Source organism: Lycium barbarum, chromosome 2 (assembly GCF_019175385.1).
Source record: "Lycium barbarum isolate Lr01 chromosome 2, ASM1917538v2, whole genome shotgun sequence".
NCBI classification, from domain to species: Eukaryota; Viridiplantae; Streptophyta; class Magnoliopsida; order Solanales; family Solanaceae; genus Lycium; species Lycium barbarum.
Genome location: NC_083338.1, coordinates 150,896,565 through 150,921,240, shown reverse-complemented (window position 1 = coordinate 150,921,240; position 24,676 = coordinate 150,896,565). Strand labels below are relative to the sequence as shown.

The 24,676-nt window shown below is 33.2% G+C and overlaps 1 protein-coding gene and 6 non-coding genes across 9 annotated transcripts; all 7 read right to left on the bottom strand.

The window, feature by feature from the left end:
* Positions 1-758: 758 nt before the first annotated feature.
* LOC132629650 (small nucleolar RNA Z279/snoR105/snoR108) lies at positions 759-865 on the bottom strand. The gene has a single exon (XR_009578410.1). It is a non-coding gene; the product is annotated as a small nucleolar RNA Z279/snoR105/snoR108 (small nucleolar RNA).
* Positions 866-2,840: 1,975 nt separating this feature from the next.
* On the bottom strand, positions 2,841-11,432 carry LOC132628124 (protein PSK SIMULATOR 2-like). 3 transcript variants are annotated; one of them, XM_060343858.1, is made up of 13 exons: positions 11,183-11,432; positions 10,347-10,650; positions 8,375-8,691; positions 7,352-7,444; positions 7,181-7,271; positions 6,075-6,168; positions 5,500-5,597; positions 5,177-5,246; positions 4,650-4,753; positions 4,439-4,555; positions 4,251-4,327; positions 4,038-4,082; positions 2,841-3,569 (listed from the first exon to the last, which is right to left on the bottom strand). In XM_060343858.1, the coding sequence occupies exons 2-13, from the start codon at positions 10,602-10,604 to the stop codon at positions 3,116-3,118; spliced, it is 1,818 nt and encodes a 605-aa protein (XP_060199841.1). In that variant the 5' UTR covers positions 10,605-10,650; positions 11,183-11,432; the 3' UTR covers positions 2,841-3,115. The 3 variants fall into 3 exon arrangements, with proteins under 3 accessions (XP_060199841.1, XP_060199839.1, XP_060199840.1); XM_060343856.1 differs by having other exon boundaries at positions 11,257-11,432; XM_060343857.1 differs by lacking the exon at positions 11,183-11,432 and adding an exon at positions 11,023-11,173.
* Positions 11,433-21,973: 10,541 nt separating this feature from the next.
* LOC132629633 (small nucleolar RNA Z105) lies at positions 21,974-22,045 on the bottom strand. The gene has a single exon (XR_009578394.1). It is a non-coding gene; the product is annotated as a small nucleolar RNA Z105 (small nucleolar RNA).
* A 55-nt stretch (positions 22,046-22,100) lies between these two features.
* Positions 22,101-22,194, bottom strand: LOC132629656 (small nucleolar RNA Z161/Z228). Its single transcript, XR_009578416.1, has one exon. It is a non-coding gene; the product is annotated as a small nucleolar RNA Z161/Z228 (small nucleolar RNA).
* Positions 22,195-22,711: 517 nt separating this feature from the next.
* Positions 22,712-22,780, bottom strand: LOC132629635 (small nucleolar RNA Z105). Its single transcript, XR_009578396.1, has one exon. It is a non-coding gene; the product is annotated as a small nucleolar RNA Z105 (small nucleolar RNA).
* Positions 22,781-22,896: 116 nt separating this feature from the next.
* Positions 22,897-22,967, bottom strand: LOC132629634 (small nucleolar RNA Z105). The gene has a single exon (XR_009578395.1). It is a non-coding gene; the product is annotated as a small nucleolar RNA Z105 (small nucleolar RNA).
* Positions 22,968-23,045: 78 nt separating this feature from the next.
* Positions 23,046-23,142, bottom strand: LOC132629657 (small nucleolar RNA Z161/Z228). The gene has a single exon (XR_009578417.1). It is a non-coding gene; the product is annotated as a small nucleolar RNA Z161/Z228 (small nucleolar RNA).
* Between the last annotated feature and the right edge of the window lie 1,534 nt (positions 23,143-24,676).

The following is a 24,676-nucleotide window of genomic DNA, read 5'->3' as shown; positions in this document are numbered from 1 at the left end:
ATATAAGTTTTTGCATAGCTTAATGCATGTATTATTTATCCCAACCAGCTAATGCTGAAGTTATGCAGAGATAAAATTTCTCATCCTTCTAACCTACAATAATACTCATTTTGTCTTAATTTATGTAATACACTTTTTTTATCGTTTGACTTAAAGGAATGTCACGTAAGTATATTAAAAACAACTTAACTTCAAAATTATCATTTTACTTTAATGGGATATCTGTAATCACATTAATGTCAACAATTTATTTTTATCACAGTTTTCAAATCATTTTTGTTAAATCTTGTATCTTAAATTAAACAGTCACACAGAATAAATTGGAAGAAGTATTAATTTACGCAAAAGCTATAAGTTGGAGTTATTTTCGTACTACTACTATTATTTTTTCACAAAAAATTATGTCAATTATTTTTCCAATCCTCCCTAAGTCTTTGTTATTGGTCTACATCTGATATTTCATTGACCCCATACAGTTTGCACATTTGCCACTTGCCAGTGAATCCTCCTCTGTTTCATTTTCTGTTTTCCCATTCATCTGGGCACGGAATTTTACTGTTTTTATCCAACCCACTTGTATTGTTGAATTGTTAAGGCAATTTTATCTGATTTTGGAGTTCTGTGACTTGTTCGTTTAGTTTAAAGTGATAAAACAGGAACTAAAACAGTAAATTGGTGAAAGTAAAGAAGCAAAGAACAAATGCAAAAACTGTGTTGGGGAGTGGGGGTTGGAGGAAGGTTGAGATTATTCAAGCATAGGGATCAGATTGGTTTAGATGAGGGCGCCCAAATTGTCGTAACCAGGCTGAGCTGGAACGCCCTTCTTGCATGTTTTAATGCAAGCATTGACCACTCATCACATCCCATTAAAACTTGCCTGAAGGATCATGTTTGTCCTAAGCCCACCGCCTTCACTCTTTGTACCAGTCACGAAGCCCACAACCCTCTTCATTCTTCGGTGTGGGATTGTTACTTCCAATTTTCAATTGTCAACTCTCACTCATTTGATGTAAACCCTACATTCATTTTGCATATACATTAACATTCTTTATGGTTTTCTATTTCGTATCTGCTTTCGGACTAGACTAATCTGGACTCGCATTTGAGGTAAACGCACTGTAACAAAAACAATTTCATTTTAAGTACTCGAACTCAATACTCCGGTTAGGATCATGGACAGAGCCAGGATTTTAAGTTTGTGGGTTCTAGATTTTAAGTTTGAACTAAAATTCTTTTTGTTTAGTGGGTTCTAGATAGATTATTTATACACATTATAATTTTTTTTAACACAAATACAAAATTTGAATCTAAGTAAGCTATTGGGTTCTGCCTAACCCATAACCGCAATGCTAGCTCCACCCCTATTAAGGATGGAGGAGTACTTGCGTCTCTATACCACAACTTTTGGCGGTACCTATATATTCAGTAATCATATATCTGTGAAGTGAAATACTATAATACTATCAAAATTTATAAAGCATCTGCTAGCTCTTCCACATGTAATAAATTTGCTGGGATTGGAGCTTCATCCCTTGGAGTACTCTTGGAAGGATCATCCACTTCTCCTTTCACCCTTATATACATTTCTTGTCCAAGACACCACTTTTCTGCATCCCATGATCTCACATTCCACATCCCTTTATTGTCTAACTTTATCAGTATCGCGGTTATGAATATGGATACACGTGCATTTCTAATTAGGTGTTGGGATTAGAGCTTCATACCTTGAAGAAAAGCTGCTTGCAAGCTACGTGCTTGAACTATTTGCAAGTTGCAAAAGAATACAAAAGGGAAATTCACAATTCCATGTATTTATATATGGAGTCGGCTTGATTCATTTTGTCTTAAATATTGAACCAAATCAATCATTATTGATGTTTTCTAAAAGAGATTGAATTAAACCATGTCAAAACAACATGTTGAAATTTTATGCGCATCCGGTCTGATTTTTTATTTGGTTTTAATTTTGAGCTTTTCTGACCCCTATCTATAGTGCAAAAAAATAGATAAAGAACTTAGACCCGTTTGGATTGGCTTATTTTAGGTGCTTTTAAGTCGAAACAACTTTAAGCAAATTGGTAGGCGTTTGGACATGTGATTTCATCTCTGATTTCTTCTCCTGAGATGAAATCCCAAATCATCCAAAAAGGCATAATTTGGGATTTGAAATCATGATTTCAAAAAAATATATATAAAATTTGACGCATATGTTTATATTTTATAAAAAAAGACCTATAAGTTGGTAGATGTATTTACCAACCATGTTTACCAACCATTTTTATTAAATATTAATCTGCAAGTTGGTAAAATATATTTACCAATCATGTTTACCATGGGGGAGAATTATATTAAAGAGTAGTTACACTACTATTCATGTTAAATTTTTCTTTTTATTGAACTAACGTTAAATCAATTGATGTTGTATTTTTTAGAAAGGTCTTCTAGTAGCGTATTAATTTTATTATGAACTATAATTTACTCATTTGGTAAGATTGTATAAGAATTGGGAAAACTTTAACGGTTTTCACAACTTGTGGGGTTTTTATCTTATAAAAAAAAAACTGCAACTTAAGAAATTCAAATTGAATGTCCAAACATGAGATGAAATCATGCCCAAATGGCTCCTTATAAGCCGTTTGGGTAAGTTAAAAAAATACTTTTAAACACTTATTTTTAAGCCAAAAATAACAAAAATAAGTTAGAAACCACAAGTTAGAATTCCTCACTTATGGCTTATCCATAAGTTATAAGCCCATCTAAACAGGATAGTTTACTAATGTGTGTGTATGTGTCAGGTAACTTAGTTACTCACTGGCAACTAAGATTAGTGGACTTCAATCTTATACATATAACAAAACTGCACTTTATATCATCAAGACATTCATAGAAAATTACACCAATTTTAGGAAAGTCAGCCTGCAAAGTGCCCAATAAACATCATTCCTATCAACCATGAACAGTCACTTCCACTATAATCTAAATACGCTACAGCATTACCATTTCCCAATCACCATATGATGGAAACTATACAAGAGGCTATAGTTCCAAAGAGGAGGTAGCTAAGAATCAAGAAAACAAAAAAATGAACTTTTTGCTTGAAATCTTTTTTAGGAACTCAAAATGCTGAATCTAAGCCATCTAATATATCCAAAACATTAGCCTTCGGATTTTTAAACTCTGTACAAGGAGAGTTACCCATGCTTCTACTTAGCGCCCACACCTTCTTCCGATTATTGGGCAACAAAAATTCCTGGCTTTTGCTTCTTCCAGGAACCAAAGATCGCCTTTTCATCACCTTCTCGAGTAAGTTTCTATCTTCCACAGAAATCTGGACTTTAGGCGTTTTTGGGTTAGTATTCGTCACCTCAGTCTGCAGAATAAGTCCTTTGCGTGTTGGTGATCGTACTGGGAAAGCTTTGGGTCCATTAAATCTTACAAGGCTGATCAGACGGTGAAGAAATGTCACGAGCTCGAGGACATGATAGTCCATTTTCTGTTTGTCCGCATGGTAGAGTGTCTGCAATCGAATGAGGTTGACTTGTGGAGGGGTCTTCTTGCCAAACTCGCTTCTGAAAGAGAAACAACCAATGACATCAGAAGCAGATCGAGAATTTAAATTTGATGTATTCAATCTTTTGAAGTCCATAGCTGAACTATTGTACTTCTGACATTATGGATTCTAAATTTAATATTTCACTACAAAAAGAAGCTGGAAATAGCTACGAACTTCGTCGCAAAATTGCTCGTAGCTAACAGATTGTTTTGATAATCTATTGCTAAATAGGATTAGCAACGGATTTTTGCTGTTTAGCTACAGAATTTGTCTGTCGCTAATACCTATTTTTCTAGTAGTGTTTATTAAAATTTTAGTGAGTTTTTGCACATCCGTACAAAAGAAACTAGGCACAATTGAACACGGAGTGCAAAGGCTGCATCTGCCTCTAGATACTATATTCTTGAAGAATGCTACTAAGACCGAACTGCAAATGCAAATATTCAATTTTGCTCATGTAATGACAGGGAAGTATGGAACTAACCCGGTATTAGCCCACTCTCCAACCCATCCAAAGCCTTGGTGTGCTCTGTTATCCATTTGCCAGGAAAGGAAAAAAGACAAAAAGAATCAGCATATATTAACAAAATCGGAGGCGGGAAAAGACTTTCTCTAGTGTAATTAGTTTGTCGTCTATTTGAAACAACTAAATGCATAATTTGGCACCCAGTTCAAACAAAACCATCGAAACACATACTTTGTAGTATCTGTAGCTACTGGGACAAGCCACTGGAGAGTTTTTTCCATCTCTACTTTTATCTGAGGAATTGTGAGCTACAAAAAGCACAAAAGAAGAAGAGAAGAATCAGAAACTAATCAGGACTAAATTATACCAACCCCTGATGAGGGGGAAGAATGAGAAATTAATATGGACGACAAACAAACCTCTTCCTTTGCATCAACCGCCTGCAGACGTGAACGAAGGGCTGTTTTTATAGAGGGAGGTAATCCGTTATATAATCCATCCCTCATGTTAGGGGGAAGAGAGGTGGGGCGTGAAGCCTGACACGATATTAAAGTACCATTGTTATGAATATTATGAAAGCAATCGTAAACAGTGAATTTTTAGAGGCTCTAATTCAGCACTAAAACTTACAATGTTATCAATTTGAGTTACTAAGTTCGCATAGTGTAAAGAAAGACCAGCTACTCCAAGTCTTTCTTGATTCTTTGCAGGCTCCTTGCTAGCAGTTGTCAATCCTGGGATACATACGATTAATGATTAGTCACAACTCTTTTTTCTTTTCTAAAATGTTATGAAAATGCAGTGACTCAGGAAACTTGGATGCTGAAGATGCGAATAAGAAAAAACACCTAAGACTGTCCTCGCTTGTTTCTGGGGACTTGGTAGTTCTTAGCTTGAGTAAATAATTTTTAAATATTTCTGAACGTCAGTCAACCAATTATAAAAATAGACAACAGTTATTCCATTGACATATTCATCGATCGGATAATTAAAATCTCAGTGTAACTTGACTGTCCCTTTGTTTCGTTTGCCCTTCCATTTTACTTTTTCTAGAGTCAGTATATCGCTTAGAATATTCTCTATAACCATTATTAATGATTAAAATACTAAAACCATCAAATTTGAACTGATTAATAAAACCACAGGTATTCTCATACCATTGTCCCCAAATGCCTCCACAATCGCTTGATGTATATAAGTAACAATATCAACAAGCTTCTCCACAACCTACAATGAACAAATTTGGGATCCAAAAAGTGGTTATCTCTAAAGATTATAACATCGCTCTTAAAAGAAAAAACACAATTTTCATTTCAAACGCTAATCACACAAAAATCTCGTTGCATACTTGAGTTTAACCAATTTCCACAGTCATTTTGAAAAGTTTCTTTTTTTAAAACGAGTCTTATTATTTTGATTTTTGGAAAAGAAAACGCGCATTCCTTGAAAATGATATAAAGAGTATTTTTGGTCAAAGTACCTCCTCCAAACCCTTGGACCAAAGAGATTTCTTTTTCAAGTCCCTCGCAATTTTTCTTTGATGTCTGAGCTCACTATGTAACATCATGAGACCTTCTCCTGCAAGTGAAAGAAAATGCGTCAATTTGTATGTTAATGAAGGGAAAACAAGAAGCTTGGACTCTATGGAACAACCAAACATTGACAATATACTTTTTCTTTCTTATAAGCAAGCATAAGATTTTATTGATGTAAACGACACTTAGATGGTAATTTGAGTTGGACATTGCTATTAGCTACAAAAGTCAGATTCTTTGTTTAATGTGCAAGGAAGAGAGGAAGTCTAAGAGATTCCATATCTGTTATATCTGTCAGAACAGAACTAAAGAGAGAAGAAAAAACTAGTTTCTTTTGAAAAGAAAATACTTGGCCAAATGAGTACCACTAGCTATAGAAATACAATTCAGAAATATTTGTTCAGTTATATGCCTCACTATATTGCTCCTTTCACACAAAATTTCCATTCAGACCTCCAGCTAAACTCTGCAACAAATGATAAATCACAGAGAATTAAAAAAAAAAGTTAAACGGACATGCCTTTTCGAGGTAGATTTAAAGAATCTAACTCCTCAAGTTTCCTCCGATAATCCTGTTCAAATCTGTCCAGTGCGTGCAGCTCATGATATAATTCCTGTAAAGAAACCAGTGGTCAGAGTTTCATCATCGACTTTGGAATATCAATTTAGATGTGAACCATATCTTTTTGAAGAAAACATCAATTCAGAATAAATAAAACCGGACGTAGGGAAAAAAAAAAAAAGTAACTTCCCCTCTTTGGTGACACTTCAACTCAAAGCGTTCTTAATATATTTTGTCTTTACACCAGACAGTATAACCATCATTGATCAGAAAAAATATTCTTGCTAGTAAATGCAAACGTCGGAAAATCTTATGCAATATTTCAAGTACAACATCAAGGAAATTATGAAGTCCTAAATAAGCAATCGTACTCCAATATTGTTCCAAAATTATTACAGTTCATGTAAGTACAAAGGAAGAAAATGACAAAAATGGTCCCTCGTGCTTGAGGTAGGTTCAAAATAATCCTTTAAAGTATGCACTTAACAGATATGGTCCTTGAAGTTTGTCAAAGTTAACACTTTAAGTCTGTCAAATATTTATCGAACTTTGTCTGTTAGATCTGACGGAAACAATGGAATTCTAAAATATGCAACACAAAAAACTATACTAGACACTAAAAAGATATTCAAAAAAATTAGCATAAATTACACCTCAAAGGGTTGCACCAGACTCTCGAAATAAATTAAAAATCGCACAAACTACAAAATTATACCTCTTAATGTGAGTCCCGCCCAACTTTCTTTTTTTTTTTTCATAGTTCCCGTCATATCTAACGGACAGTGTTTGTTAAATATTTGGCGGAGACTAAAAGTGTTAATTTTTGACAAATTTAAAGGATCAAAACTGTAAAGTGCATACTTAAGGGACTATTTTCTATTTTGAACCTACCTTCAAACATAAGGGACCATTTTTGTCATTTTCTCGTAAAAAGGATATGAAAAAGATGTTGATCGAAAGAACAGAAGGAAGAATTTACTCATACTGTAAAAAACATGTAACATACTGAAAAACAAAAGATTCTAGAAAGGCAAAAAGCATTACGAAACGTGGTACGAACTTACAGAAGTATACTGAGCCAGAGTGCTCAATTCCTGCATCATCAATTCAGCCTCCGATCTTAGTTGTTTATGAGTAAGAGAGTCCGAGTCCAACCTGAGAAGTGGTTACATATAAACATCTTTAATGAAATCAGAATGATTCGACTCATCTACAATAAAAAGGTATTAACTTACCGGGAAAAAAATCGATCTAGGTTGTGCCATTGTGGGTCTTTACACATATCTCCAAACCTAATGACTTCGCGAGAAAAAATGTCAAATTCCTCCCTGCAGAAAACATTCAAATTTATTTTCACCAAGGATTATACTGCTTATACCATTACAACTTTTTGTAGAATTCTGAAAGGAACCTCCAAATGTAGTTTGACTCCAAGTCTGAATGAATAATGTTTCACCAATTAAGACTTTAGTTATAAATACTTCCACCGTTGTAATTTAAGATACATTGAGCTTTCAAATTCTAGGTAAAAATAATATTAGGAATATATCCTCCATTATGTTACTGTCATCAATTACAGACTATATCAGTAGATAGTATCTTAGAAATAGGTAATGTCAGAGGATTTGTTTACTATAGCATGACATACCACAAATGCCTCTTTTCTCCAGTTTCAGAGAAAAAGACAAAAATGGTCCCTTATGTCTGAGAGTAGGTTCAAAATAGTCCCTTAAGTATGCACTTAACAGTTTTGGTCCTTTAAGTTTTCCAAAAGTTAACACTTTTAGTCTCCGTCAAATATTTACGAACTCTGTCCGTTAGATTTGACGGGAACTATGAAAAAAAAAAGGAAATTAGCGGGAACTCACATTTAGAGGTATAACTTCTATAGTTTTTGCTATTTTAAATTTATTTCTAGATTTTGGTGCAGCTTTTTAAATCCTTTTAGAGTCTAGTGTAGTTTTTCGTGTTGCATATTTTAGGATTTGATGGGACTTTCTTGGTGTTCTATCATTAAGTCTTTTTCCCACTGTTTCTATCAAATCTAACAGATAGAGTTCGATAAATATTTTTTCAGAGACGAAAAGTGTTTAGCTTTTGGCAAACTTAAAGGACCAAAAATGTTAAGTGCATACTTAATGGACTATTTTGAACCTACCTTCAAACATAAGGGACCATTTCTATCATTTTCTCTCCAGTTTCACTTCACCTTAGTTTTAAGATGTTTGGAGTTTGGAGTGGACGTTTAAAATTCTAACCTTTTGTCGGCAGCAGCAATAGCAAGCAGCTCCTTCATATTAGTAGAAACCAACTGTTGCACTCCTTTTGAAGGTAGAATTTCCTTCTTTAAATACTCGACATTTTCGTCGGAAAGAGACTGCAGCAAATTTGCACCTTTGGTAATAGTATTCGCTACCTCGAATGCTAGAATAGATATTTTATTCCCTCTTGATGCCATTCCTGTCGTAAAGCCTCCGGAGTTCAAATTTGTCATGCTGCTCCCAAGTGTATCTAATACTTCCACTGCTTTCTCTAGGCCAACTATACTGGCCTTTCCAAGAAAAGAACTAGGAGCCTATCACAAGAAGAAATCCAGATCAATTGAAATGTGAAAAACAAGAAAAATAAAAGGAAAAACAAGAAAAACACCATAAATTTGTTTGTGTTAACTTAAGTCATTGTTCTCCACTTTAACTCGGCTTAATTACTTCACCTCGAATTTTTTTGGTTCGACAAACTTATTAAATGCTTAACGATTGGACTACTCATTAAATGTTTATGTCAGACATATTAAGCATCATCCTTTATGATCATTCTTTACTATCATCAGGTACACCTCACATTCTAAACCAGCAAATATAAAACAATTCAATATCAAGCTTTTGAAATCATGCCACAATAAAGTTGTCTTATGCGCCGTTTTCCCATGAACCAATAAGTAGGTTCTTTTGTGCAATTTATGTCCCATGCCATGAAGCTATCTCAAACTTTTGGAGAACAGTAAAAAAATTCTGCCCAAAAATTATTATGTCGAAATACTCAAGCTTCCAAATTGCTGACTTCTCCAATATCATCACAACATTGAGATTGCAATACCATATGCTGAGAAGCGACAACACTGACAGCATCACTTGTGTCGTGAGAAGAATTCAAGAATGCGCAAAATGTCAATTTTACCATATGCACTCGAAATTAGTGAATGTAAAAATCCATGCAGAAATATCCACTGGACGCTCTAGTCCGCGGAAATGCCAGCTTGCCAGTACCATTCTATTTCTTCTGAAGGAAATGAATTAGTTAAGAGGGCTTCGAACTGCTTTCAATTACCAAAGGCAACCAAACAGACTTGCAGCATCGTCCAGCTTTAGCACAAGCACATCAAAGACAAGTGGCCATGAGAATTATTCACTTTTTTCCGCAATAGTTTTTCACTTTATTTCAAAATCAGTGTTTGGTTATAAAATTTTCAAATCCAACTTGAGTTGGATTTCAAATTTGGAAAAGTGCTCCAACCTGTTTTCCATCTCCATCTTCACAAATTCCATATAAGGTGCTTTCTTCTCTCCTTTTTTTTGCTAAAGCAATCAAATGTCATTAGTAAAGCATCAAGAAGATGCAAGGTTACAGGTGAGCAAAAGAAGCTGCTTCAATCAAAACGGGAAGCAAACTTCTCCTTTGCAACAAGTATAACCAAACACAACTCTATCTTCATTCCAACTTCTTAAATTTCAAACAAAGTGAAATAAATTTGGAACCCACGGCCAAATTAAACGCCTACTTATTCTTCCAACCAATTTCCTCCATTTGGTACTAATTCCATTAGCATCTGAAAAGCCTGCAACCTCATAATTACAAAATCCAGAAGTTTCGATTCAAGTCAATTTACGCGGTCAACTGACTCTTCCCTCCAATTTTCTTTTCCTTTCATTCTCAAAAAGAACTGTCTCTTACCCTTTTTTTTCCGGCCAATTTCCTTCAATTTTAATGTGAGCAGGCGAATCAAAAAGGGGTAAGATCAATTTTCTGCTCAGGTACTTAGCATCAATACCAAATACAATAAACAACAAGATCAGCTTTAATTTAGCATCAATAACTCATAGACTAAACGACAAGATCAGCTTTGATATAGCATTAATAACGCATACAAAAACTGACAAGATCAACTTTGATACACTATACGCAAGCATCCAAAATACACCAACAAAGATTACATTCCATAAAATTGAGTACCTTGTTCCCTCCTGTCCTAGCAGGTGTAGATGGCTTTAAATCCCTGGACATAGACATGTACAATTCCCCTGAATCATAGAGATTAGGCGTCCCACGAAAAGCACCAACATCCGGATATGATGAAAAAGATTCATCTTTCTTCTCCTTTCCAATGCTCTTCACTGACTTTAGCTTTTTCGAAGACCCCGAGGTACTCTCATGCTCATGGTGAATCTCAGCTCTATTTTTCGCTGTCCCACCTGCACAAACACCTCCCATTTTTGCTCCCAACACTCAAATGGGAAAAAAGATTCAAACTTTACACCTATCAGAAGCAAAACAAGAACAAGAAAAAGAAATCATCAGAATCAAAACAATAAAGAATGAAATTCAATGGAAAAATATTCAATCTTTACACCTATCAGAAGCAAAACCAACAAAAAAAAAAGCTAAAAAAAATCTCATCAGACTCAAAACAAAGAAAATTCCATCAGTCAAATCTATTCAACATTTATGCTAAAACAATCTAAGAACAATAGAAAAGCTTATCAGGGACCAAGAACTAGCAGATGCTAAAATTCACTTCATTTTCAATGATTTCAACTCTAAAACATAAAATTACAAAAAGGGTATTTTTTATTTATTTATTTTTCATTTTCTTACAATCACCCAAGCAAAGCAAAAAAAAAAAACATACCAAATCAACTCCAGAAAACGATCAGCTGAACAAGAAAACTAAATTTAGAGAAAAAAAAAAAAAAGAGGAACAAATAAGTAAAGTTATGAAGTGGGGTTTTTGTTTTCAAGATCATAAATGAGAAACCAAAAAAGAAAAGATTAGTAAAAAAGGTATATACCGCGTAATATAGAGCCCAAAAAAAATGGAGGATAAGATGGAAATAAATGAAAAAATTGAGTAGAAAGTGGCCACCTTTGAAGATAGAACAAGATTCAAAGGACACGGAGAAGCAGCTGAATTACTTGACCAAAGATTGTTGTTTTTTGATTACTTTTTTTGTTTGTACTTTGTGTGCTTGTGTTTATGGTTTGGGTTTTGGGTTTGACTATTGAGGAGAAAAGTTCAAAGTTTGGCATAAAAAGTCTTCCTATGAAATGTATAACGTATGATATAATAATCAGCTTATGAGTAAGAACAAAATTACAAAGCAGAGGAATTGCCCGCCGTCCTTGGTTTTTTTTAATCATTTAAGGAAAAATTACGTTATATATCTATTTTTAAAAATATTTATTTTACGCTGCTTGTATATTGTCCGATTTTTAATATATTTATGTATAAATATTTTTTATACACTTTATACAAGGTTGATGCGTTATGTAATAATGCTTTCCCCCAAAGTATTACGTGGCGTATATATTTTCAAAACCAGTATATTTTGAATTTTTTTCATTTAATATGGGTTGTTTGTTGTCACCGTCGGTCTAATACTCTTTTTTACCATTCTACCCTCTTTTTTTTTTTTGCTTTATTTCTTATTTATGTATGTAATCGTGTTTAACGGGACACCAAATTTTTAAAAAAAATTACTTGAATTGAGAAAGAGTATATGGAAGTATTAATTGTGATTGGACATTGAATTTCACTTGGAAAAAAAGGGACAATAGCCGTTTTGATTTTTAATTATTGGTAAATTCTAATTTTGATTTTTGTGATATATGATTTAGCAATACATTTAATTAAAATGTGTATTTTGGTCCCTTTATACATAGGAAATATGTGATATTCAGATTATTTTGAGCAATATATTACGGGAGTAACATTGCAAGTGTCACGTAACACATGAATAATTAAATGGGGTGATGGTTAATAATTCTGAAAATTTGTAATTTATCAGGAGTAAAGGGATCAAAAGTGGACATTTCAAGCATTGAAAGGATAGATAAATAGGAGGATCAAGGATTTTTAGTTTACTGATTCTAAACTAGATTTTATTTTATTAATTAAATTCTAAATTAATTATTTATACATATTGAATGAGTTTTTGACATAAATATAAAGTTTGAACTAAACTTATTGAGTTCTGCGGAACTCATAGCTACTGTCATGAATTGCCTCTAGTTAAATATGCTAAATCTAATATGATAAGAACTCAAATTAGAATATGCTAGTAAGTGAGGTACCAAAAGTTGAAGATCTATAAGTAAAACTATTGTTTCACCTAAAAGTAGGCATCAAGCATGTTTTTCTATATCGGAAAACGGCCAAAAATACCCTCAAACTATTGAAAATTGAGCAAAAATACCCTCCATCCACCTTTCAGCCCCCAAATACCCTTATCATCCATCTATTGGGTCTAAAATACCCTTATCACCACCTATTGGGTCTAAAATACCCTTATCACTAACAGAATCTTTTCATTAAACACGTGTCATTTTTCTATTGGTTGGATTATAAAATTAATTAAACTAATTAACTTTTGCAATATTGACCAGATAGTGCCCCCCACCCCCCGACCCGACCCCCCCCCCCCCGTGATTTTTTTTTTTTTTTGAAAAAAAAGTTGACATTTTTTTTTGCACCCTACCCCTACCCCCCCCCCCCGACGCAAAAAAAATTAATATTTTTGAAAAAAAAAGTTTTGACGTTTTTTTTTGGGTTTTTTTAGCTGGGAGGGGAGGGGGCGTAGGGTGCGGGGTTTGGGGGTGGGGGGAGGGGGAGGGGGAGGGTGAAGGGTAGAAAAAAAAGTCAACATTTTTTTTTCAGCTGGGAGGGGGGGGGAGGTGTAGGGTGCGGGGTGGGGTGCAAAAAAAATATTATTACGCTTCTCAACTTCCTAGTAAAAAGCACAAGTACTGTGAAATGTCTTGATAAATTAAAATGTCTAACGTAATTGAGTTACCAAAAAAAAAAATATCTCACCCTAAAAAACATGGTATATTTTCAACCAAAAATCTAAAAGGCACAAGTGTAGACTACAATATTTTTTTTGCACCCCACCCCGCACCCTACACCTCCCCCGCACCCCCCAAAAATCTAAAAGGCACAAGTTGACTTTTTTTCCACCCCGCACCCTCCCCCTACGCCCCCCTCCCCTCCCAGCTAAAAAAACCCAAAAAAAACGTCAAAACTTTTTTTTTCAAAAATATTTTTTTTTTTGCGTCGGGGGGGGGGGGGGGGGTAGGGGTGCGGGGTGGGGTGCAAAAAAAAAATGTCAACTTTTTTTTCAAAAAAAAAAAAAAATTCACCGAGGGGGGGGGGCACTTGGGTTATCTGGTCAATTGGTTTAATTAATTTTATAAGTCAACCAATAAAAAAATGACACGTGTTTGACCAGAATATTCTGTTAGCAATAGGGGTATTTTAGACCCAATAGGTGGATGGTAAGGATATTTGGGGGCTGAAAGGTGGATGGAGGGTATTTTTGCTCCATTTTCAATAGTTCGAGAGTATTTTTGGCCCTTTTCCGTTTCTATATTTCATCATCGGTAGTTTAGTATATTTGACAAAATCCTTTACCTGTCTTTCTTGTAACCAAAAGAAGAAAACCATGTATATCATGAGGTGTCTCAAAAGACCATGTCAATAAGAACAAAATCAAAACTAAAAGATTAACAATTAGGTTTCAAACTGAGAAAAATGTCAAAAAAAAATTATCAATTAAGAAAGAAGGAAATCATATAAAATGATACAACTATTGTATTAGTAATACTAGTATTATACTTGGTGGAAGAGGATTTGCCGTCAAGAATACAAGAAGGATAGATACAGCTAAAATTTCCACTTTGTATATGTAAAATATATATGTATCAACTACACTAGTAGCTTGATTATTAACTCAATTGAGTATACTTCATTATCAAATATATTGAATCACTATCTATGATATTGTAGTTCCGAATTGTGCCCAATAAAAACACTACCTCATGATTCATGAGAATACGACTTCCTACTATAAATGCGTAATGTATGAATTTTCTAATTCAATTAAACAAGGTTTTGGATGTCTTTGACCCAGTATGTTTTAGTAATACAGTATTAATCAACATTCACCATCATTGTTACTTCATCATCTTAAAATTTACCCGCACTCAATGTTTACATCAATTCAATAAATATATAATGCATATTTTAATTTATATTTTTTTGCTATATCATGATTAATTAATATACATTCAAACCTTTAATTTTAACTTAATTAACCATGATAAAGTAATACTTATAATTTTGTAAAAACACCGAGTACGAGCAAGTTTTATCCTTCCTCTCCTTTTGGCTACCTGTTTGTCAGCTCTTATTACTACATTTTCGTGTTTCTTCTTTTAGTATTTTATTTAGGAGCGCTAATGATCAACTTTTGTTGAAATTAAATATAATAGAGCGTGGAGAAAAATTATCTACAAGTCTATTAGTATCAAGGTTCAAGGATATAACTTCAATATAAAATAAGAGTTCATTGTTTTGATATTTTTGTGACTTCTGAATTATATAAATTAATCCCCTTTCATTTCAAAATTTGGAACGTCTAGAAGTTAAAAATTAAACATGATTTTAGCTGTGTTTATACAAAACAGCACGTTGGTACTTAATCTAAAGTTGTACACATATGACTTTTGGCTATTTAACGCGTAATATTTACTTTTAACATGTATATTATTCTTTCAGTTTATTGCAATTGAAGTTTAATTTCCCGTGTGCTTGGAAAAAAATATATTACTACTAGTCATGCTCAATTTCTAGGTAGTTTTCCTCTGCAATTAATACTATAGGTTAAGAACCTTTTATGTTACTATTCAGAATGTGTAGAAATTAAATACGAAAATTAAACATTTTAATTAGATACAATTATGCTACTACTCCATAATGACTAATGAGAGCTAATAAAAACCCAAAATTATAAAAACTGGTATGCTGAATCCACTAGATTAGAAGACTCCAAAACTCCAATTTGACTTTTTTCCTCTTAATCTATCACCATTAATATCTTATTGTTAATTAAGTAGTAGTATTAATAAGCACTAACAAAACCACAAAGCAAATACAAGCGTAAGCATAACAAGTGGGATGTCATAATAGTCACTTTGACCAAAATAAAATGAAGTTTATCAGTCATACGCTGTATAGGCCCACCAGATTTGGACCCTACAGATAAGATTATTGTATTTAAGCCTTTGAATTGAAATGGTCAGATACTTGGAAGTACAAATTAGTTGTTGTACTAATTTTAAAAAGAGATTTAAGAAAATAGTGACCAATTGTACCACCCCACCTCCCCGCTCTATTCTCATTTCATACTAATATTTTTCTAGATTACGTATAAATATTTTTAAAATAATATTTTTTACTTACGTATCAAATAATATCTTTATTTATTTTAAGAAATCACCTTCCATGTTAAAGACAATAAGTTAACTTTATTTCTTATTTTACATCCAATGACATTTTTATATTACAAATTTTAAACACTTTTTGTTTTTAAGTTTAGTTTATGTCTAGTCAAATGTTGAGTCGTAAAATTGAAGGGAGGGAGCATTACACTTGTGTGAGAAGAATGTTGGGGAATCAGGAAAGACAAAGTCAACTGCTTTTGTTTATAATCAACGCATTGAGGTCGATTACCTGACACGTGGGAGGTCATCATTGGCTTAATCTAATCTTATGGGAAAGATATACTACTAATTTTCAACAACTATATGCAGGCATCTACCACGTTCACACCTTTAGAAAATAATTTATTGAATTTTCCACACAAAAATCTGATTTTCTTTAAGTTGTAGTAATAAGAAAATTGCACGCTCTGAATGTGAATATATTGGGTAGTGCACTAGCATAGTTGATACATTACTTAAGATAGTGTATTTTATTGGGCACAATTCAGAATTACATATCTCAAGTAATGATTTAGTATATTTGAGACAAAAGATAATGAGGGCACTTTTATGGCTGATAGGTAAGGGCAAACAAAATATAACATAATTCTTAAGTAAGCGTTTGACATGCGATTTCATCCCATGAGATGAAATCACCGTTTGGACATGTGATTTCATCTCATGAATGAAATCTCAAATCATCCAAAAAGGCATGATTTGAGATTTGAAATCATGATTTCAAAAAATATAAATTTAAAATTTGACTCATATGTTTATATTTTGTAAAAAAAAAAAACCATAAGTTGATAGATATATTTACCAATCATGTTTACCAACCATTTGTATTAAATATTAATTTGCAAGTTGGTAAAATATTTTCAACAATTAATTACTCCCACCAACCATATTATATTACCATTAAAGAGTAGTTACATTATTATTCATGTTAAATTTTTCTTTTTATTGAACTAAAGTTTGATCAATTGATGTTGTATTTTTTAGAAAGGCCTTCTAGTAGCGTATTAATTTTATTATGAACTATGATTTACTCATTTGGTAAGATTATCTAAGAATTGGAAAATTTTTGATGGTTTTCACAACTTGTGAGGTTATTATGTTTATAAAAAAAAACTATAACTTAAGAAATCTAAATTGTATGTCCAAACGGCTCCTAAGCATTAGAGGTGTATTTGAACTTTTTTTCTTGTATAAATATTAGTAGGTTCATTGCTTCGTAAGGCGGTGGATGATTAACTTGTTAAATTTGGAGTGAATTATTTAGAGCCCGTTTGGATTGGCTTATAAGTTGCTTATAAGCTAGTTTTAGCTTTTTTGAGTGTTTGGCTGGCCAGCTTAAAGTCATTTTGTGCTTAAAATAAGCTCAAAAAAATAATTGGACCCATTTGACTTAGCTTATCTAAAGCAGCTTATAAGCCAAAAAAAAATAAGTTAGACTACCCCAACTTATTTTTTTTAGCTTATAAGCTGCAAACAGCTTATAGGCATAAGCCCATCCAAACAGGCTCTTAGTCTTTGTTGTAGTTTTAGGAGGGATTCATAATATTCCCCATTCTATACTTAATACCTCTCTAATAAAATATATCTCAAAACAATGACATACTCAGTGTAGTTTTATAAATGGAGTATGGGGAAGATAAGATGTACGCATAACTTACTCCTACCTTAATAGGGTAAAGAGGTTGTTTTCAGAAGACCCCAACTCAAAAAAGGAGACATCAAAATTGCAAGATACGAAATAACAACAACAACAACGTACCCAGTGAAATCCACAATGTGGGGTCTGGAGAGGGTAAGTGTACGCAGAACTTACCTCTTCCCCATTCTATACTTAATACCTCTCTAATAAAATATATCTCAAAACAATAACATACTTAGTGTAGTTTTATAAATGGGGTCTGGGGAGGATAAGATGTACGCATATCTTACTCCTGCCTTTATAGGGTAAAGAGGCTGTTTTCGGAAGACCCCAACTCAAAAAAGGAGACATCAAAATTGCAAGATACGAAATAACAACAACAATAATGTACCCAGTGAAATCCCACAATATGGGGTCTGGAAAGGGTAAAGTGTACGTAGAACTTACCCCTACAATGTATGGAGGCTGTTTCTGAAAGAACCTCGACTCAAGAGAAAGCATGGCAAAAAAAGGTCAGATAAGGACAAGCAATTCAGAGCAGTATGAAAATGAAATAGTGCAAGATCAAAGACCATGATAAACAATCTGAAAAAAGGAATAGATAAATAAAATACTCGAAGTACAAGAAATAATAAATAATAGCAGAAAATTAAGGACAAGAAACTATAAGGCAAAATTGAGAATACTAAGTAGAGTGACGAAAATAATACTTATCCTCATGGGAAGGAAAATAATACTAGTCCTACCACTAGCCTTCTCGATCTCCACACCCTCTTATCTAGGGTCATGTCCTCTATAAGCTGAAGAATTGGCATGTCCTGCCTGATCACCACTTGTCACACCCCATTTTAACCGGAGTCAAATTTAGGAGTATGACGTATTGATGATTCCCATTTATTTGTTTGTTTAAGGAGTCGCCACCTAATTAATTTTAAAGGTGAATTAGGACACCTAAATACTAACTAAGGTAAAGTTGAAACTAAACCTTCGTTAATAGTCTGCTTAACCAGTGTGATTCTAGGTAAGGGCTCTATATTATCCTAAAGGGAAGGGGTTAGGCATCCTTTAGAATCCGTTAACTTACGGTTATCCGACCAAACTTAGGTTAATTAATTGAGGCTAAATGCAGTGCTTAAATATTAGAAAATGCCTAAAAATATTGCTAAAGTTTTAAAAGAAAATAATGTTAATTAAAAAATAAGATTTACAGAAAATACAATAATTTGTATAAGCGAAGACTTTAAATACTACTTTAAAGTAAGACTTCAAAGATGAGACTTATAGAAAATATGAAAATTTGCCCACTTTTGAGAAAAGATTTAGCGATTTTGAACTTTGGATAAATTATGTTATATGAATATAACTGTGTAGAAAATCTAGACTTTTTTTTTTTTTTAAATAAATTGCAAAAAGATAATGAGTTTTCTTCCTCTAACTTTATTTAGTTGTATTCGGCTAAAATAGGTATAATTTGATAAATCTTGAAGAGATTATTTATAAAAAGTTCTTGAATTTGTATTTGTGTATTAGTGGCGTTTTGAAATTTTAAGATGATAAGAATAAAATATGATTCCATTAACTCAAAATACATAGTTACGCTATTTGCGAATTAATAAAATAAAATAAATGTTAGATGCTATAAATAGTTTTGACATAAAAGAAAAATGAAAATTATGAAATTAATTAGTCTTTCTCAAATTAATTACCCTTTAACTAAAAGTAAATTCTATTCTAATCTACTAAGGTTCATTTAGCTAAGAAAACAAACAAGTAAAATGTTAGTTGCACAGATACAAATCAAATGCGTAAAAATGAAATAAGGAAGCAAATGATATCAAAATGGGCTCAGCCCACTTTCGGACTGCTGATTGTGCTGCTAGTGGGAGTGGGCTCAGCCCATTTTAAACTGTTGCGACCACTGCTGCTATTGGGCTTTGGCCCAACAATCCTCTTTTTTTTTTTTTTCGCTGTAGACTATTGTTGTCGTATGGGCCTCGGATTTGAACTAATAATAATAATAATAATAATAGTAATAGTAATAGTAATAATAATAACAATAATTAGTAACTGTAATAGAATAATAAAGTGTCGGTATTGATAAGAGGCTAATAATTTAGTAAAAAATAAATATATATATTTTTAATTTTCTAAAAATATTAGAAGCGTAAATAGGTATTTTGGATGAGAGGCGGGACAAAATTGGGTGTCAACACCACTCCCCAATACTGCTTCGACCTACCTCTACCTCTCCTCCAGCCCTCCATCGACAACCTCTCACATCTCCTCACCGGGGCATCTGTGTCTCTTCGCTGGACATGTCCGAACCATCTCAGTCTCGCCTCTCGCATCTTGTACTGCCACAGAGGCTACTCCCATCTTTTCCCAAATAACTTCATTTCTGACCCTATCTTTTCGAGTAAGCCCACACATCCATCTCAACATCCTCATCTCCGCCACTTTCATCTTTTGGACATGAGAGTTCTTGACTGGCCAACACTCCACTCCATGTAACAGCACCGGCCTAACCACAGCTCTGTAGAACTTCCATTTAAGTTTTGGTGGTACCTTATTGTCACACAAGACATCAGATGCGAGACTCCATCTCAATCAACCTACCCAACACGGCGCGTAACATCCTCGTCAATCTCCCCATTATCTTGGATCATGGACCCAACGTACTTGAAACTCCCTCTCTTTGGGACGACTTGCGAGTCCAACTTCACTTCCACGTCCGCCTCACTTTTCGCCGCGCTCAACTTGCACTCCAAGTACTCTGTCTTCGTCCATTCCGCGTCTCGTCGATCAAGACAGTGCCATCTACAAATGACATGCACCATGTCACCTCTCCTTGAATGTGGCTTGTCAATACATCCAACGGTAAGGCAAATAAAAAGGGGCTGAGCCCTGATGTAACCCCATCACGCCTGGAAAGTGTCCAGAACCTCCTCCCGCTGTCCCTACCCGGGAATACACAGTAAAAGATAAGAATACGCATCAAATCACAAGAGACTACGCTATAATTGAACACTACTAATAAAACATATCTCATCACGTCAAATGTATAATAATAATTTGTATTAGTGTCTTAAAAGTAAAGAAAGTCAGCTGCTTTATTTGTTTAAGTATTCAACTTTATGGTCTGATTCATTGTCTCAAAATTTTACTTCATTTTGTGTATCGTGATTTTTAATGGTCTAAATTCATTGATCAAATAGTTTCATTGTCTGTTAAGTATTCACCAACATTGTCACGAGGACCTAACTTTTTTTTACAGTACAGACATGCTTTTCGAATGTCATACTTCGATTTGAATTAGGTTTCATGAAGTTTGAGAATGGTGATCCTAGAAATGTATCTAAGATTTTAAAGCAACATCCAATCCAAGTAGTTTAAAATCTAAATTCAAAAATTCAGCACATCGGGTTTCGATCTTTTCAACTCAAGAATGTTTTACAAGACTTCTCTTTTGAGGCAAGGATGTGATCTTTTCTCTGATTTACTGTAACTTGTTTGACTTACAAATTTGTCTTTGCTTTTTGATTTAGTATTCTTTTTATCTTTTTTAGGTGATGTTAAATCAAAAGAGATTTCACTTTCAACAATTGAACTAGACTTAAACGTCTCATGATTAGGTTTAGCAGTCCCTTCACTGTTAATTTTGTATCAGGAATGTCTACTTGCTCTTACAGTATGAATTTGACTTTTCATGTGTCAAAGAATGAAAACTCTTAAGGATTAAATTGTTGGAACTTATCATAATTTTAAACAGAGTAAGAGCTTATCAATGTTGACTAATTTTATTTTTGAAAGACCGGATTGAGAAACAAGTTTTGTACAAAATTGAATCCAATTTAAGGTGGGGTAGTTTGCAAACCAAGCTTTTTCAAGAGTGATTGAACATAACTTGTATTACCACCCACGAGTGATTGCAAGTTGTATTATTTAGCATAAACCAATACACAAGAATTACTACTGTTGTAGAAACAATATGATGGACGGATGTGTTATGTCATAAACAGATTATGCTTGGAACTTTCAATCAAAACAAAGCAAGGGCACTTCCTCCCAGAATGATACATAGTAGAGCGTGCAAATTTCACTAGAACAGTTAATACATTCCATTTTAGGTAGTGTTTCTATTCAGTAAATGAATTAAAGGCATATCATGAATGAGAGAAATATTTCCCTATTTAATTATTTTACATCCAGTCACTGCTTTGCTCATTGAGTTAATTGTATGCTTCTGTTGCCTTCCATTTTCTTTTCATTTGAGTTAATTGTTTGCTTCTTTAGCTCTCGCTCAATCTTAGACATTGCAACATAGTAACTAAAATTGTTACATCATCAGCTTCTAAATAAATTCTTGCAAACACCAAATCCTAATGATATAGTGTTAAAATAACACATCTTTCAAATTCTTTTGGTGACAACACACATGTTAACTTTGCGGAGATTAATATCTTATATTGAAAGTGCTCCCTTAGCAGATGTTTTAATTCTTAAAATTTAAATTGTTTACTTCATATGATAACAATAATCTTTCGATCTCATAAATATTTATTCTCATCGTGCTGGCAGTTTATTCTATGTAAATCCCAATTAAGCTACAAATTGTTCTTGAAAAAAAAACATTTAAAGTAAAGGGAAAAGAAGAAAAGTCGAGCATTCAGAATGAGTAGGAGGTTGGTATTCCTTTCATGAATAATCGGAATAAATTTGTGTATCATCATTATGCTCACTCCATAAATTTGAATAAAATCAGCAAAAAAAAAATCTCACAAAATAAAAGAAGGAACCATCAGAAAGTTCGGATGTTTCATCAGTGGCACACAAAAGTACCTCAGATGACCATCGTGAGATATTAATCCAAAAATCATCACACGGTTTCACAAAATTCATCACAAGAAAGGGTTTTTTTTTTAGAAAAAAGGACAATAAAGTTGATTAAATAAATATCTGAATAATCTACCTAGATTAAATAATATTGTATATAGAAAATGTTCCCCTCGAAGATGTTCTAGCAGGTTTATAAAATAAGCCCACCAGAATTCAACATGAGAAATATTGTTATAGGGTACTGCATTCATCCCTAAGGCATGGCTATTTCAATTGCCAAAGAGTCAAACTCCAGACCCCCTTTATTTTTTTTAAAAAAAAATCACCTATACACAATTAAAAATGTAAACAAAAGGAGATATTTTTATGATTTATTATGTAACAATTAAGAAGCACTCAGAATGAAAAGGACTAATTGTTAAATTTATGATATCAATGATCTTTCGATCTCATGAACATTTTTCCTCATCGTGCTAACAATATATTTCATGTATATCCAAATCACAAACGAGTTAAAAATTACTACTTGGAAACAAAAAACAAAGGGAAAAAATAAAAAGGGAAGTATTCAGAATGAGTAGGAGGTTGGTATTCTTCATGAATAATCAGAATAAATTTTGGATCTTCATTATGCCCACTAAATAAATTCGAGATTTTTTTTTTGATCTAACAGAATGTACAAATTAACAAACGAGTTAAAAATATTTGGAAACAAGTGATTTACAAACAAAGGGAAATGGAAAAGGCAAGCATTCAGAATGAGTAGGAGGTTGTTATTCTTCATGAATAATCGGAATAAAGTATTTGTATCATCATTATGCTCGCTCTTAAAAATAAAATAAGCAAACTTTCGATCTAACAAAATAAAAATTAGACCTTATTCAAAAAAGAAAAGAAGGAACAACCATCAGAAATTTTGGATTTTCACATCAATTTGGCACACGAATGTACCTCAGACGACCGTCGTGAGATATTATCCAAAAAATCATCATTCGGCTTCACATATGAAACAAAGATATAACACAAAAAACAAAGGTTTTCAATTATGAACACAAAGTTTATGCAATTGATAAGTGCTGATTAATCATGAGCACGACAGGAGGAGAAGAAGAGGCGGACTATATTTATAGGACTTTGGAACATACTGTAATTAGGGTTTCCATGACTGCTTACAATTTAATCCTCGCTTGTTCTGTTTGGGCTTTAAACAGATGGTTTCCAGAGGCCCGTGATCTAGTCTAGAAATATAGGGACAGTGCACGGATAGCCGATTTGAGGAGCGGTATTTAAGTTATAGTCCCTTTTGTTTACATATATCTTATTTACCAAGTCATAACTTATGTAACTTTTCGCAGATTTAACCGCTACAAAATCAACTTCAGACTAGAAGGATAAAGTTAATGATTGATATATGACGTGTGCACAGAAAATTTCAAATACTATTTAGAATTTCACTAAGTTTGGCCACCAAAATCAATTTCATACATTTATTTTTAAACTTCAGTCATACGCAATTGAAGTTTACCTATATTTATGACTAAACTATGAAAAGCTGCACACCTCGTAATTACAAAATTCAAAAAATTCAATTCAAGTCAATTTATGCATGCAACTGACTCTTCCTTCCAATTTACTTTCCCTTTCATTCTCAATTTTTTTTTTTTTTGTGTGTGGGGGGGAGGGGGGGGGGGGGGGGGGCTTCAATTTTAATGTGATAAGGCGAATCAAAAAGTGGCAAGATCCATTTTCTAATCAGGTAGGTAGCATCAATAATGCACAAAATAAACGACAATATCAACTTTGATTTACCATCATTGACGCATTGAATAAACGACAAGATCAGCTTTGATTCCGCATCAATAACGCACAGAATAAACGACAAGATCAGCTTTGATTCAGCATCAATAACGCATAGAATAAACGACAAGATCTACTTTGATGTAGCATCAATAACACACAGAATAAACAACATGATCAGCTTTGAATTACCACCAATAACGAATAGAATAAACGACAAGATCAATTTTGATGCGTTATACGCAAGCATCCAAAATACACCTACAAAGATTATGTTTCCATAAAAAATTGAGTACCTTGTTCTCTCATGTCCTAGATATGTATGGATATAATGAATGAAGTTTGACATACTACTTGTGCAAGCAAACTTCAATTTTTTTTTTAGAACTACAATCAATTTGACTTGCCAAAAATCATACATCGTACATTTATCTTTGAACTTACCAAAATGTTTGAGAAAATTTTAAATAGATATCTATATAAGCCATTTAAAACCAATATCAAATTTCACTCTTTAGAGTTTCAGTTCTTAATAGGGCATCAATAAACGTATAAGCCATTTAAAACCAATATCAAATTTCACTCTTTAGAGTTTCAGTTCTTAATAGGGCGTCAATAAACGTTTGATCATGCTAAACTGAGAAGTAGGGGACAACAATAAATGCAGTTCTTTCAGTATCATTGACTTCGGATCAAACCTCAAAATGAGAATTGAATTTTAAGATGATCCATAATT

What these genes read in the sequence shown, in the direction of transcription:
- LOC132628124 (XM_060343858.1), bottom strand. Translation starts at nt 10,604, where the DNA reads ATGGGAGGTGTTTGTGCAGGTGGGACAGCGAAAAATAGAGCTGAGATT. An exon ending in CTAGGACAGGAGGGAACAAG is followed by an intron (nt 8,692 to 10,346) that starts GTACTCAATTTT and finishes TTCTTGTGATAG; the next exon opens with GCTCCTAGTTCTTTTCTTGG. An exon ending in ATTGCTGCTGCCGACAAAAG is followed by an intron (nt 7,445 to 8,374) that starts GTTAGAATTTTA and finishes TGTTTTCTGCAG; the next exon opens with GGAGGAATTTGACATTTTTT.